Below are 16,204 nucleotides of genomic sequence, written 5' to 3'. Positions count from 1 at the left end.
AATTCATATCCATCTCCATCCCCCCCCCCCCCCACACACAACAATCTCCATCAACCCTCTCCTCCATCCATATCATGCGCCACTAGTAGGACCACCAGCCACGTCGTATGCTACTAGCAGGACCACCAACCACAACCCTTACTTTAGGTAAATCTCTTCTCCCTCTACCACAAGACAAGCCATTGCATGTAGAAGGTAAATTAATTAAAAATGGTCGCTAGGTTGGGCCAATGACTATGTAGGCCTGGGTTGGACTTATTTTAGCCCAGCATAGATGGTTAGGCTAGGTCTACCCTAAACATAAAAAATTAAAGAGGTTGGGCCTTCTATAAGCCCAACATGATCGAATAGGGCTTAGGCTCTAGGCTAGACCTAAGATTAAAAAAAAAAGGTCTATTGGGCCATTAGTTGGCCCAACCCGACTTGACCAGGTGTAGCCCACTTAATAAATAAATACCATAATAATATAATAATATTAAAAAAATCTCAAATTTTCCAAAGGGCATTTTAAAAATATTTATGACCCCTCACTTGTTTTTCCAACTGTTTTGCAAAATATTAGGTTGCAGACTTACGCTATAAGATATAGACTCGGTATTAAAAATATCATGTTTTCTTTGAAACTTCAAAAAAAATCCAAAAAAATCTAAAAAATTAAAAAATAAACTTTCATATCAAAAACAAAAAAAATGTGTTTGGTTTCCATGCATATAGCCAACTCTTAATGGTTTTAAAAAATACAAAAATAGATATTATACCGGTTTACAATTATCCATTAGATTTTGACCAAAATACAAAAAAAATCTCATTATAAAAAGTTTGTCATTCGGAATGCTAGATCTTAGCTATATTCAAGAAATAAATAAATTTAGAATTTAGAACAATTAGAATTTATTTTAATAAGGTAGAGACTTCCTCACTAAGGGAGATTTGTTGTGGGTTTTAGAAAAAACCAACTAATAGAAACACAATCTAGAAAAACAATGAAACAATAATGCAACTTATCTTAGGTAAGATCCATTGAGGGTGGTGCATCTTCTCTTTACATAACTAGTCTCTTTCTTATACTCTCGCAGACTATTAGATTTTTTAGTGACCATAACACTATGTAGTGACTTCTGAACCTTATAATCATAATTTTATGATTAAACTTATAAACATTTTTTTACCATTTCTTAGGAGGCATGATCCGTCATTCGATATTGTGCAAGTCACGATAATACCAATAATATTTGAATAAAAAGACTCTATTTTGTATGATATGATATTACAATTCAATCACTTCTTTTCACTTTATAAAATAATCAATTTCAAACTCATTTAAAATTAATCCTTTAACATAAACTCCTCTATTATAGGTCTTTCTGTCCTGAACATACGTTTTAGCATGAATAATATACCTATTATAACACTTGATATTTCTTTCAAGACCTAAATATAGTAAATTCAAACTACTACTAGCATTGCATCTCATCTGAGAAACTTGTTTCAAGATTACAACCATTAACAATTAAAAAGAATAGTAAAAATGTAAGATTATGTAAATTTAAGATTGAAATTAGTAAATTGAAAAACTTAAGATTCAGTCAAATGTAAATTTTAGGATAGTAAAAATTAACAATTTTAGCTATAAAGAATTATCCAATCTACTAGTTAATATAAGAGTATAAGAGAAAATTGTTTTAAATTAGCAACATGTTAATATTATACTTTCTAAATAAAAAGTCTCAATTCATTGCAGTTAAATAACATATATACTTATATGCATATTTCAATTCAATTTCTGTCAAATATACTCCCCTTATTGTATTTTTTTTATTTATAAAAGTCATCCAAGATGGAAAAATATTAACAAGAATATCTGGTGGCAATTAAAAAAAAGAGAGACATTTTACCACTATTTGTTAAACTGAAATCCTTGTTATTTTCCATAAATTATGAACATACTAATTTTTTATACATGCTTCAACCAAAAATCATTTTATACTAAGAAAATCATTGATACATCAAATCTATCTTCATTTGAAAATTATGTTTCCTTAAGACAACATATATAAAATTCCTGAATAACCACAATTAATTTAACTCATCAATCAACGGTCGAAGATAAACATCTATATTCCTACTCGGATTATCAGGATCAGGTATGACCATAAATAAAAACATTAACTTTTGTTTTATACACATCTCTCGTGTCAAGTTGTAAACCATGAGTATCATTGGACAATAAAAATAGAGTATGAGAAATGATTTAAATAGATTTAATCCATCTATACATAACCTAAGATGTACTTTATGTGGTTTCATTGAAAATCAAAGATGCACCCTATTAAACTACTTCCAAACTTTAATATCAAAAGATTAATATCGAGCATCATGTGCTCTGCAGTCTATAAAGACATGAATATGTTTTGCAACCTAGGAGTGATTAAGAAGCATCTCAGTTTTCTATACATAACAAGATTCCTTCCCCTACTAGCTTTAGATTTATACCGTGCATGTCTATTGATTTTGCGCTAGGTAAAATATGTATTTTCATGGTAGTATAACTTGTAGAAGTTTAGACACATGTTATTTTTCTAGCATCCTAGACTAAGGTTTTTCATCATAGATTTAACAGTATATAAGTTCTCTTTCAACATCTTCCCTTCAAGTAAAATGCTTATTACTCATTCGATGATTATGTCATAGCCAACATCATTCAGCCCATGATCTGATTTGATAGTGAACATATATACAATGACTAATAATTTAATATAATGAGCACCTTTGCAATAATTAATAAAATGCTTCTTGCTCATTTAATGATTTTATTATAACCAACCTTACTCAGTCTATGATTCTTCATCTACTCTTGAACATTTACTTATATAACTCTAATTTATTCATATTGCATCCATCATCAAACTCCTATAAGGTTTCCTATTCTCATTTATAATTCCATGCACGTTTCTAGAACATAGGGTTGTCCGTGTGCAAATCAATATGAATATTTTTTCATAAATCCTTTTTATTGAAGGTGCATTGTAACAGAGATTTAGAAACTTTTTATTTTTACACCCTTTATATGAACATTTAATATCCCCTCCACTAATATTTTTTGAATTAGATATGAGTAATTAATGAAAACCTAAACTTCATTTCAATAAACAACCCTTTACATGAAACTCGATACATTCAAGAATGATTATCCATTACTTATATGAAACTTATATAAAATATTAAAGACAACATGTATTAATTAATAATGTGAACTAAATAAATTATCAATACCCAACTAATTAGCTATCATTGGCTTAATTTAAACTTATTCAATCTATTTTAATAGTACCCTTTAATTATTATCAATTTTCTCACAAAATCCAAATTCCTTCAAATTTATCAAAAAATTCAACTTAACAAAAAAATTGACAAAATATGAAACGTACCCATTAAATAACCCATTATTTTTTTTATTATAAAACACCAAAGTTACAAAATCAAATTGGATCTCATCACATGACAAACAAATAAAACTTTTAAAATCTCAAACAAACCCTAACATGTACAAATCATGCATTTATACAATAAATGTTTGTAGAAAAAAGCTATGAAATAAATAAACACACAAACAAACTACATATACTACACAAAAATACCAAAACATTAACATAAAAAAAATGTTTTGTAACAAAAAAATAGGTAGGTTTGCTTACTTGATGTGATAAATATGTTTTAAAAAATTAAAATAATACAGAGATATTCACAAATTAAGTGTTGAGGTGACCAAATTTGTAATTATAAAAGCTTGATTTGTGGCCAAATAAAACGGGGAAGTGTGTTATTTTCTATATATAAAAGAAAGAAGAAGAAGAAATGGGGGATAGGGAGGGGGGGTTCATGTAGCAGATTGTAACTTAAATATTATCAATGGATTCTCCAACAAAAATTAGTGACAATAATCTTTTATTAGCAATTCCATAAAAAATATTGACATGTTAGATTTTCCAATAAAATTAACAATGGAATACTTACTTAATTTTTTTTTCCATTCACTAAATTCTACTAGTAATTTCTTATGTATTCATTATATGAGTGTTTTCTATTAGTGAATACCAACAAAGATAATAATATAATATTTTTTTTTGATAAATTTCATTATAATTTATTGATGATATTTTTTCATCATTATTTTTATTAATATTTAATAATTTTATAGTAGCGCGCATTTTTTTTTAGATTAACGTGGGTGTCCGAGCCAGCTTGCGCACACTTTTCATTGCATGGGTTAAGCTCTACTTACAAATCCCTTGTATTCCTCCTTATCTTGTCTTATGTTTTGCTCTCTTTTTTATTTTAATTTTTATTTATTTTTTATTCTTATTCCCTCATCTCTTGGTTGCTTAGAGAGGAGGCCAAAATTGTGCATGTTGTTGAATGAAATAACTTGTGCTAAAAAAATTGGAAAAGAGACTTTGACACTGAAAATAAAAATGAATCGGTCCAAATGAAAGATGTAATTTGATTTATAATTTCATAATTAATGCAACCAAAATCACGTCAATAAGTTTGAATCAAGAAGAAGCATCGACTATATATTATTATATTTTATATAGAATATTCTTTTTCCCAATAAAATAATATCCCCTTCGTTTGAAAGGGAAAAAAGATGCATTTATACAGAAAAGTTTAGGGTAACCTCTATATATAGATATGTTCTAGAAAATCCTAATGTAAAATTAGGATATGAAAATTTTTTTGAATAAGAACATTTGTTTTTTTTTGTTTCCCTTCTTTATTTCTTTTTTTTTCTTATTTCAAATTTTCTTAATTCTCCCCTCCCCCCATCATTTTCTTTTCTTTTCTATTTTTTAGCCCACACTCATTTTTTTTTCTCATTTTTATATGTCTACTTGAAATTAAAATTAAAATATAAAAACTACAAAAAAATCTAGGAAATAGCTAAATTTAAAAAAAAATTTAAAAAATTTAAAAAGATAATATCTTTTGAAATTTTTATATTTTTAAAACATATTAGAAAAATTAAAGTAACAAATAGATCATGAATGATATTATCTAAATTTTACAAAATTGATCCAAACTTGAGGTTTTCTGATTTGTTTGTTGAAAAATACTTTCCATAAAAAATGAATTACATAGAGAATATATTTCTTTTTTTTTTGGCTAAAAACAGAAATTTCCTAGAAAAAATACTTAATTAAATTTCGTAAAATTTATTCAACATAAAAGAAATTTGAAAAATGATTTTCAAGCAATTTGTTGTCAGGATTTTCTTTTCTTAAATAAGAGATTCATAAATGATATTCTAACATCGACAAAATGAATAATAAAGAAAAACAATGGTTTCCACTTTAACATTGGAGCAGTTAAAACCATCAACACTCCCACTCCTTTTAATTACTGCCCTCTACCCCTCCCTCTCTCTCTCTGATATTCTCTGACAAATCTCGTCGGAAAATACCAACCACAAAACTCTTCCTCTTTCCATATCTTTCGGTGTTCAATACCCACATTCTCTTTTTCAAGTTTAACCACACCTCATTGGCGTACCAGTAAGCTTTTTATGAGAGATTGTCAATATTGAGCTCAAACTGGGATTTTTGATTATCAAGATTTCGCAGAAATTCCTGCATCTCATTTCTGGGTTTTCTTTGGATACTTAAGTTATTTGTTTTAGAGTTGTGTAAGCTGACAAAGTTTGGTGTTTTGGAGATTAAAGTAATGAAAGAACATGAAACTGGTGTCTTCGATTATTTTAATTGAAAAAAAGAAGTTTATATAAACAAGGAAGGGTCTAGAGCTTCAAGTTTTTTTTTTTAATTATTATCTTAATCAAGCTCAAAGAATCTCTGTCTCTTTAAGAGTGAGCATTATCTGACATTTCATTAAGATACAAAAGATCAAGTAGGGAAAGAGAGAGCATCATTTGTGTTAAATCTTAAGTTTGACACATATTAAGGGATTGTTAAACTGGGTTTGGTGATATTGGAGGGAAAATATGTTAAAAATGTGGAAGGCAGAGGACTCTGGTGAGGAATGGGAGATGAAATTGAAATTATGTGGTGGTGGAAAGTTTAAAAAGTTGAAAACTTCTGTGGTTTCAAGGTCTCCATTGAAGCTATGGATGACAAGGGCAATCACAACTGTATTGTTATGGACTTGTGTGGTTCATTTGATGTCACTGGGAGAGACCTGGGGCCCGAGATTGTTAAAGAGTTGGACATCTTGTTATAGTCATCAAGATGTTGAGTTAATTTCTGTTCCTGCCGAAGTTATCCTTCCTCCAAAGAGTAAGTTCATAATTTCATTAATTTCAGCTTAGTTATTGTTGAGCATGTACATTGGAAAAGGTTGTTGATATTCATTAAAGTAGAGAAAAATCATGTGCTTTGGTTTTGTATATTCTTTGCTTTCATCAATTTGTTCCAGCTATTAATTGGAGATAATTGATTTGATGAGTTAATGTCCTTTCATACTGTTCATACATTTTTTTTTCCTTGTCTAACATGGATTGATTTGCTGCTTATGACTATAATAAATGTTTCTGTACCATTGCTGATTTGCCCAAGATTTTCAATTTGTTTTTATCGTATATCATTTCTAATTTTGTTATTTTAGTTTTCCTTGAAAAATCTGATTAGTTTCTCCTCTTATTCCTAAGTTTGGTAATTGTTGCTTGCAGGAGTTTATAAGAATAATGGGTATCTCATGGTTTCTTGCAATGGAGGACTGAACCAAATGCGAGCAGCAGTGAGTCGATTGCAGCTTAAATAATAAATCATCAATACTGAAATTGCGTTTTGATTATGCATGGCCTATCTAGTTTGCTGCTATAACCATTTGATATATCGTCACTTCTGGACTTGTAATGCAGATATGTGACATGGTCGCTATTGCAAGATATCTAAATGTTACTCTTATAGTCCCAGAGTTGGATAAAACCTCATTTTGGAATGACCCAAGGTAAATTCAGTAGTATAAAGTCTTGAAAAACACCCCTACAATTTGTCTGATCAATTCATTCATTTCATTGTGAGGCAGTGAGTTTCAAGACATATTTGATGTTCATCATTTCATCGCTTCCTTGAGGGGCGAGGTTCGTATATTGAAAGAGCTACCGCCTAGGCTCAAAACACGAGTAGAATTGGGATTGTTCTACTCATTACCTCCTGTTAGCTGGTCAAACATTTCTTACTACACCCATCAGGTTAGTACACACTAGAATTCTAGAATTGTAATGTGAGCATTAGCCTTTTCATTTCCCTTTTTATTTTGCTAATGTTTTTGGACTAATGCGACTAATTTTCTAAAGTGTTTGCCAACAGATCCTTCCTCTTCTGCAAAAGTTCAAAGTTGTACATTTGAACAAAACAGATGCTCGCCTTGCTAATAATGGACTTCCTCTTGAGATTCAAAAGTTACGCTGCCGAGTAAATTTTAATGCTTTAAAGTTTACGTCAATGATAGAAGAACTGGGTAGAAAGGTTGTTAAGATATTGAGGGAGAAAGGCCCTTTCCTGGTGCTTCATCTCAGATATGAAAGGGACATGTTGGCTTTCTCTGGCTGCACTCATGGTTGCAATGATGAGGAAGTAGAAAAACTGACAAGAATGAGGTAATTTCTCTTTGATACTTTGTTAATATGCTGTTAATGTCAAACACAACTAAATCTCACAAACTTCACTTGGTCAGATATGCTTATCCCTGGTGGAAGGAAAAAGATATTAGTTCTGAAATGAAAAGGAAAGAAGGTTTGTGTCCTTTGACTCCTGAGGAAACTGCCCTTGTGTTAACTGCACTTGGAATTGATCGTAATGTTCAAATTTATATTGCTGCCGGAGAAATATATGGTGGGGAAAGAAGGATGAAGACTTTGATGGAAGCTTTTCCTAATTTGGTGAGTAGAAAAAAGCAGCAACTTCTTCTAACATCTGTATGAAGGAATGCCTTAAAATAATCCATCCTTCTAACATGGAACAGGTCAGGAAAGAGGATCTGTTGGAACCATCAGACTTGAAGTTTTTCCAGAACCATTCATCTCAAATGGCAGCACTAGATTATCTGGTGTCCCTAGAGAGTGACATATTTGTTCCTACATATGATGGCAACATGGCTAAAGTTGTTGAAGGTCATCGCAGGTAATTTATTGCTGCCCCGTCTAATATAGATTCTCAACTGAACTGAGAGTTATTGCAATATAAAATGAACTAAAATGTCCTAAATTATCTGATGTAACCCTGATACCATGCACAGCATAATTTCCCTCGCCAATACTTGAATAATCTGTAAAAAAGAAGAATGCTATCTGTAACTGAGGGGCTTGTTGATATATAATTTGGAGTTTATAGTTGATAGATTTAGTTTACATTGTACTGTCCATAGTTCCATTAAGAAAAATGAAAGAAGGAAAGAAAACATCAATTGAAGATGATAAGTTTCTCATGTCTTTTGATGACTTCCAGATTCTTGGGGTTCAAGAAGACTACTTTGTTGGACAGAAAGCTTCTGGTAGGTTTAATAGATGAATACAACAAAGGGTCATTGTGCTGGGATGAATTCTCCTCCACTGTGAAGGAAACTCATGCTGATCGGATGGGTAGCCCAAAGATGCGAGTCGTTATACCAGATAAACCAAAGGATGAAGATTATTTTTATGCCAATCCGCAAGAGTGTTTGCAACTGTTAGATGACCCATTGAGAATTACATGAACCTGGTCATGCTAATCAGATGATCATCCTGAATAATACCCAGTGCCAGTGCATATTTGTCAAAGGAGATGACCTAATATATATTAATGTATATTCAATGGAGACTGCAGGCATAAATGGTTCATTTTTTAGGATCACGCCTCAAGTTGGATTCAAGGAGACTAAGGATTTCATCCTTGAGTTTCTTCAGCAGTCTCACAGGAATATTTATAATGGTTCATTTTTGAATAATCAGATTTTCTATGGGGAATTCTGTCATTGGAGGGCTAATATCCAATTAGCTGGATTGTAAAGAGCTAACACAAAAATTTCTTAGATGGGGAAGGTTTTGGGATGTATAGTCCACCCCACGTATTCTTTGTCATAATTTTCTCAGCATGAAATATGCAATAAAGTCACATTTGTCATTTCCCTTTTCATGAAACTTTGATAATCTAGTCTATTGAGGAATGAAAATTCTCCTCTTCTCTTCCTACATGCATAGAACTCCATGAGTTGAACATGAATGCCTACTTATTAATCATGCCTGTCGCATGATGCTCCACACACGCACACGCAAAATTGATTTTCTTGGTGTCAAAATAGACCCTTCAAAATTGGATTTCCAGATTTCATTGTAAGGTTCTTGCATGCCCGAAAAGATTTTAGTCATCTCCTTCCTTGAAAGTCCTAGTGACACGTATCAATTAACCATGTGCTTGCAGACATGAACAACATTTATGACGATAAATTATATTGTTAAACACACCTCGTGGCATCTATAATCATTTTGATGCTTTGGTTGCTGTATCTTGAAGAAAACAAACAAAAAAATTGATTTTCCTTGGACATTGTTTCCAATGTCTTCACCGTCAGCCAGAGAGATTTGGCAAAAGAGAATTTCCATGATGCCGTATGATTCCAGTTAGAAGACTTGGCAATGAGTTTCTTAGTTGTCATTAAATGATGGGCTATAACTCCTTTTTTTCTTCTTTTTCTTTTTTATCATCCAAAATATTCCAAGTATAGAGTATGCTTCCTCCATTTTCCCATGATCTACTTGTTAAAAGGATCATGCTCATGGGGATTAGGCACCATGATAATCATACATGATAGTAAATGATTGTCACTGAAGCACTCGAAGATGACAAGACTTCTAATTTTCTATTCGAGTCATGATTCGAAGCCCGAGAAAGTTCTTTGAAGCATATACTGGGGTCGAGAGAACGAGAGAGGTGACAAGAAAAGAATAAGCATTACTAGATTTTTTATCGAAGAAATATTTTTGTAAATATTTATTAAGAAATATAATAATAAAAAAATTCATTGGTGCTTCTATTTGTATTTATTATAATTAGAGAGACGGAGAATGATCCACTAATAACAGTGTCTTGATGAGCATCCAGCCACTCAGGACATGGTTTTCGAACCACATTAACCAGTGCCGAAGGTGGGAATGATTCATTATTTCAAGGGGCTCGTCAATGTTTACCAAGGAAAAATAAATGGTCGAAACTTGAAGGTGCTTGAACATTGCATTTCTTGAATATATTTGCATGGTTCTTGTCCTATATTATGCCCCAAAATGATTTCTTTCAAGCTTAAATCATGATCCTGGTGGAGGTTTTCATATTTAAAAACGTACAATATGATAATTTAATCCTTTCTTCTTCTATGAATAAGAAAAGCCTTCTTACTGTATTGAGATCCATGGAACCGGGCCAGCCATGTACACCTTCGAGTTGCCAGCACAAGAAAGAAAAACAAAAGAATAATCATGGTTTGTACAGAACGCAAGGAACATGATTGTGTTTGGTTTGAGGAGACAAAGCCAAAAACCTGTCTTCATAAGTATTGCCAAGGTTTTGTTACCTGAGCTTAAATCCACTTCTGTTTTATAAAATCAAGCAAGAAATCTGGATTTGAGATCTTATCAGATGCAATAGTGATTAGCAATCAATTCTTTATGCTTGTCTAGAGTTGAAAGGTTTTCAACTTTCCATCTTGAAAAGTTTAAAATCTGGTTGTGTTTTAAAAGTTTTTAAAAAAAATTAATTTTTTTACATCAAATTAAATTTGTTTTAATATTTTCAGATGTTTTAATACATGAATATTAAATAAAAAATAAAAAAAATAATATTTTAATATATTTTTAAATAAAAAATATTTTAAAAAATAATTAAAATTATATTTTTAAAACTACCGTAACTCAACAGAAGGAACTATTAGATTTGGATTGCTCATGGTGAGCCGGCCTTGCTTAATTATAAGAAAGATGAAAAAAAATAAAATTGTCATGAGTGTTTAAAAAAATATAATAATTTTTATTTTTTCAAGCAAATAATATTTTTAAAAACATCTTATTATAATATTAAACACATAAAAAAATAAGTAGACTATTTTTAATTTTTATTAAATCTCTACCCTGCTATCCCTGGAGGATTTTCACTGGTCCACTGCTATTGAGGGGCCTTTTATTCAGGATCAAATCATTAAAGATATATAGAAGTAGATTGTGAGTCCAGAATCCTCAAAAATTTGGTGGCAGTGAGTGCTCCATTAATCCTGCCTGCACGTCCTCATTTCCCAGAAATCACCTATAACTTGATTCAAAGCAGGGATAACAGACATAATTTATTAGGCAGATGCATTTTTCTGAAGCATGATATGCCCTCCCACCTTCTTATCTGTTCTTGCTAAATTTGCCCTATATAATAATTAGAGAGGCACGTGCATTATGCACTATAGTATAATAAAATTATTTAGTGGAAGTGTGGTTATAATTGATTTTTAAAATATTTTTTATTTAAAAATATATTAAAATAATATTTTTTTATTTTTTTTAAAAATTATTTTTAATATCAGTATATTAAAATAATTTAAAAATATAAAAAAAATTAATTTAAAGCAACAAAATTTAAATTTTTAAAATATAAAAACAAACAGGTTCAATTTAGAGCAAATCGTAAACACCTCGACCACCACAACCTTGGCACTTCATCCAGCCTTTCACAAAATCAATCTATTCCATTAGTTTAAATTTCTAATAAAATTTTAATTAGTTTTTAGTTCTTCAAATCATTTTCATTTTCACCTAAAAATATTTATATAATCTCAACTCAATTAGATTTGCATTTAAATACTCATAAACGGTCACATATCAAGACTTAAGTATTCCAATCAATTAATCACTTCACATAAAATACATAGCAATATTCATAAAACATACTAAACTATACACTTGAATTACATTTAAGGTTAATTATTCAAATGAAAACTTTATAAGTTTATTTTCACTTAAATTCCCAGTCAATTTTTGTATAGCATACTATATTAACATAACAATCTATATAATTATTGTCATATAAAATCTTTCTAGGTACTAACTAGTCCATCAACAAGCCCATCCACTATCTAGCTGAAACGTATAAGAATTTAAACAATATATAATATTAAATTAGCTTTTTATTATATAGAACGGTAGAAAAATCATGTCATAAATCTTATAAGCAAAATTTTTATTTACTTAAAATATCAGGATTTATATATCTCAACTAATAACATAATACCCATACGAGCATAATTTTTCCCTATCAAGCCTTAGCACACATTTCATTCATTATATTCCTCATATAGGGTCTTTTATATCATATATTCATCATCTTATATCATAGGGTAGACACATAACCTGTTTAGGGCATTTTCATATATAAGAAGCCACCATAAAGGCTCATCTTTCTCAACCACAACCTCACTAGTTTATCTTTTGCATATTTAGTTTCGTGGCATTATCCTTTACGAATCTATGAAGGTAAAGGTGAATCCTGACTTGGAACTCTTGTCAGACATCCCTTTGGAGTGCTCATACTATATTATGTACCTTTCCATAATTCACATAACCATGATCAATACTTCAAGTATAAATCTACATGCATTAACTATTTAACGTTTGACTTAACCCATATCAGTTCATACTGGATGCATTTTTATTATTTCTCTCTAATCATATTTTAGACTCGCACAATTATGTGTGTGTTAATATGCTTACCTCCACTTCAAGTATTGAGAAAACTAGAGGCAACAAGGAATGTTAGAGGGAGAGAAGAATTGACTCTAAAATGGGATTGTCCATTTAAGATGGTACACATGATTAAGGTTAACACCAAAGGAGGTTCCAATCAGATTATATATTGTTAACATGATTACATTAGTCATCTTATTCAATTAATGCTAATACTTGTAAATCTCGTCAAGCATTCATGATTATAACTTATGTTAACAATAAATCAAGTTCCTTTCATAGCTCAGGTGTCGGTTATACCATACATTATGGGCTATGAAAGTGCCAAGCATTTGTTGTACCAAGTGTTATACAACATAAATCAAGATTAGTCATTTAACAAGCAAAGTATTAAAGAGTGAACAAGATAACAAATATAAAACATGTTAGTATCAAACATTAAAGTCCATATTAAGTTTACATTATACTTATTCTTACACCATTAGTGTAACCTTTTCACCTTGACATAATTAACTTAGCTAGACATAATGAAAGAAAGCAAAATAGATAAACAAAATAAGAACATAAAAGTTAACTAAGTAAAGGAAAGGAAATGAAAGGCATAAACTTAATATTAATGAAAACAAAGCATAAAAAATACAAAGAGAGAAAGGAAGAGCATGATCTTGATCTGGAAACCAAGATGCCTAAATGCATGGCAAATGCCTCCTTTTATAGGCCAAAAATGGGAACTATTGATTTGATGACTAATTGATAAGTGGGTGACCAACTTTTGACTTGGTGACAATCCTTATCTTCTTTTGTCTGCCCAAAACGTCATTGATAACGTCAAAATTGGAGCCAGTTGCAAACATGAAAGTTGTAGGCAATTGTCTCAGCTTTCTTGTGTAAAACATTCAGCTCATTTGGACTTCTAGAACTCCAGATATGGCCAAAATACCGAACAGTGCTCGGGCTGGAAGACAGATTCGGGCTTCTTTGTTGTTGCTACAATTTGGACTTGATAATGGCCTTTTTAGATCTTGGGCTCCATATGAAAGTTGTAGGTCTATGTCTTACCTTTCCATCCATATAAATTGGACCTAAATCTGAGATATATAGCTCTAGATATGACCCAATTACCGAACAGTATTCTGTTATGGACTGTACTGGCATCTCTTTTCTAAGTTTGGTCATCTCTTTGCCCTTGCAATTTAAGTTCTTAAAGTCATCAATCAATCCTTTCATTTATGTGATAGGCCTACATTTAAAATGAATATTTACCATAAATTAAAGGTATTTTATATTATTGGATATATTATTATAAAACATGCTTTAGTTAAGGAGTTATTGATACTTCAAGTGCAAAATGATGATATAAAACCATGATAAAAATGCACTTTTAAGTACTAATCATACCACATGCAGGATGAGGAAGGAAAAAGTATCTCCTATGCATAACTCTCCAACCACCTGAATATGAACTTTTATTGAAAACACCAAACATTAGTTAAAGGTCTATTTAGAGTTTCTAATTTACTCCTAAACTTCTTTTTTTATGAAGAAGAAATCTCACCAACCAATTTTTGTTTCTCCACTATATATGTAGTAGTTATACTTCATTTTATACTTGGTCTAAGAAATTTCCTCCAATAAAAATTTTGTGTCTCTATTATGCTTCTAAGTTATTTTCTCCAAGTTTAACTATGATTAGTTCTACCTAATTTCAATTTTTCTCCATTATATCTTCAAGTTATTTTCTTTGAGTCTATCTCTATAATTCATTTTATGCAGCTTTATTAGACTTTATATTGTTCTCCATTTTACATTCTAAAATTTAAATAATCAAGATGAAAAAAATGATAAAAGTGTACTTTATTTTATTAAGTCTATAAAGCTACAATACAAACATTGCCCTATAACTACGTAGAACAACAACAACAACAAAAGACCAAATAAAGTTAGGCTCCAATGTTTTCTCCTTCTCCTAACCCTCATTATTCCACAAACTCCTCATTAAACTTCTTAGTAAGATACTTATTATGGGAAGCAACAATTGCTTGCCTGGGATAGTATCCATTATACTTTAGCACACTTCTAGATCTAAAGTGGAAGAGATATGATAGATCCATATTGATATTCTTGGAATGTAATTGAAGTGAATGTCCCCTATAAATGCTAGTAGCTCATTATCAACACTATTATGAAAAGCTCTCAAGCTTTCATACATTGCATGAAGTCTCACCAGGTTATTCGTTAGCTCCATATATCTAGTCACTTTTGTTTAAAAAGTGACAAGCTTAGCCTTGATTTCTTCTTTCTTCTCTTGAGATGAATAAGCAAGTCTCTCCTTCATCTTTGCAATCTCCCAACGATTAGCTTGAACATCAATATGAGAGGTATCTCAATCATTGATTTCCATATGACATTACCTCCTTAACTCATTAAGCTTTTTTTATAGTTTGGTGTATATAAGCCTTAACTCATTAAGCTATAAGTCATTTATTCATTTGTATTTGCACATGTTATCATGTGTGGCCTCCTATCACTTTATTGAAGTCTTATGTAACTAAAAACTTTATCATCAAAATCTCATATCAGTAAATATCAGTACCGTATAAAAACAAATATACAATGTTTACATTGAAGAGTATTCCTTAAAAAATACTCTAAGGTATGTTAAGCTTATGAAATAGTTCTCATTGACTTTATAAGGTGCTTAAGATATATGGGTTATTCTATTCAATGTTTCTTTGTTTTTTGCCCTTTAAAATAAGAGTTTTGACCTATTAACATCTTAAAAGCATTGCTTTCCTCGTATGAAAAAATAATATTTAAGGATGTTATAAATTTAATGTTTTAAATACCAAAACCACCTCATGACTGTAAAATACTTTCTACCTTTACAAAGTAGGCAAAACCTAATTAAGGATTCTAAGGGGATTAAGGGACATGTGACAACTAAGAAATAGACAAGTAGATTATAATATACTCAATTCCAGTTTAGGAAGCAAATCTTGACTAACAACTAACACATCTTTGCCTTCTTGCTGCATCTAATCTTTTCCTGATAGCTTCAAACCTACCTCTTAACACGACCAAAAGATTGATGTCCTCTCCTAAGTGCAGTAGTGTCGAAGTAATAAATAACCCGGCAAGACCGGGGTCGAACCATAGAGAGATTAATTGTATAACTTATAAACAACAATTATAAACAACAACAATAGTAACAACAACAACAATAATAACAACAATAATAGTACTACTAATAATAATAGTAATATTAATAATAATACTAATAATAATAAAAAAGAAGAAAAACAAGAAGAAGAAGAAGAAATTGATGAGAACTTTGAGATGAAAAATCAATGTAAGGATTAGATAATGACAACAACAAATATCAAGGTTAGAGGATTCACTAATGGTATGTCAAACAAATATAGTATAAACTCTTATTACTTATTTGAAAACCACACACAAAGGAGATTTCAATGAGATTATAAATTGTTAACATGA

General features: G+C 30.6%; 1 protein-coding gene across 1 annotated transcript; it reads left to right on the top strand.

Moving 5' to 3' along the window:
* The first annotated feature begins 5,376 nt into the window (after positions 1–5,376).
* Positions 5,377–9,116, top strand: LOC105107260 (uncharacterized protein At1g04910-like). The gene is made up of 8 exons (XM_011001124.1): positions 5,377–6,290; positions 6,683–6,750; positions 6,875–6,963; positions 7,042–7,207; positions 7,326–7,615; positions 7,693–7,897; positions 7,981–8,138; positions 8,463–9,116. Exons 1-8 carry the CDS (start codon positions 5,999–6,001, stop codon positions 8,707–8,709), a joined length of 1,515 nt encoding a protein of 504 aa, XP_010999426.1. The 5' UTR covers positions 5,377–5,998; the 3' UTR covers positions 8,710–9,116.
* The last annotated feature ends 7,088 nt before the right edge of the window (positions 9,117–16,204 follow it).

This window comes from Populus euphratica, unplaced genomic scaffold (genome assembly GCF_000495115.2).
Source record: "Populus euphratica unplaced genomic scaffold, PopEup_1.0 scaffold200.1, whole genome shotgun sequence".
Classification (NCBI taxonomy): Eukaryota; Viridiplantae; Streptophyta; class Magnoliopsida; order Malpighiales; family Salicaceae; genus Populus; species Populus euphratica.
The sequence above is the reverse complement of the archived record's forward strand: the minus strand, read 5'-3'. Positions and strand labels throughout refer to the sequence as shown.

What these genes read in the sequence shown, in the direction of transcription:
- LOC105107260 (XM_011001124.1), top strand. Translation starts at nt 5,999, where the DNA reads ATGTTAAAAATGTGGAAGGCAGAGGACTCTGGTGAGGAATGGGAGATG. An exon ending in TGAACCAAATGCGAGCAGCA is followed by an intron (nt 6,751 to 6,874) that starts GTGAGTCGATTG and finishes CTTGTAATGCAG; the next exon opens with ATATGTGACATGGTCGCTAT. An exon ending in GAAAAACTGACAAGAATGAG is followed by an intron (nt 7,616 to 7,692) that starts GTAATTTCTCTT and finishes TCACTTGGTCAG; the next exon opens with ATATGCTTATCCCTGGTGGA.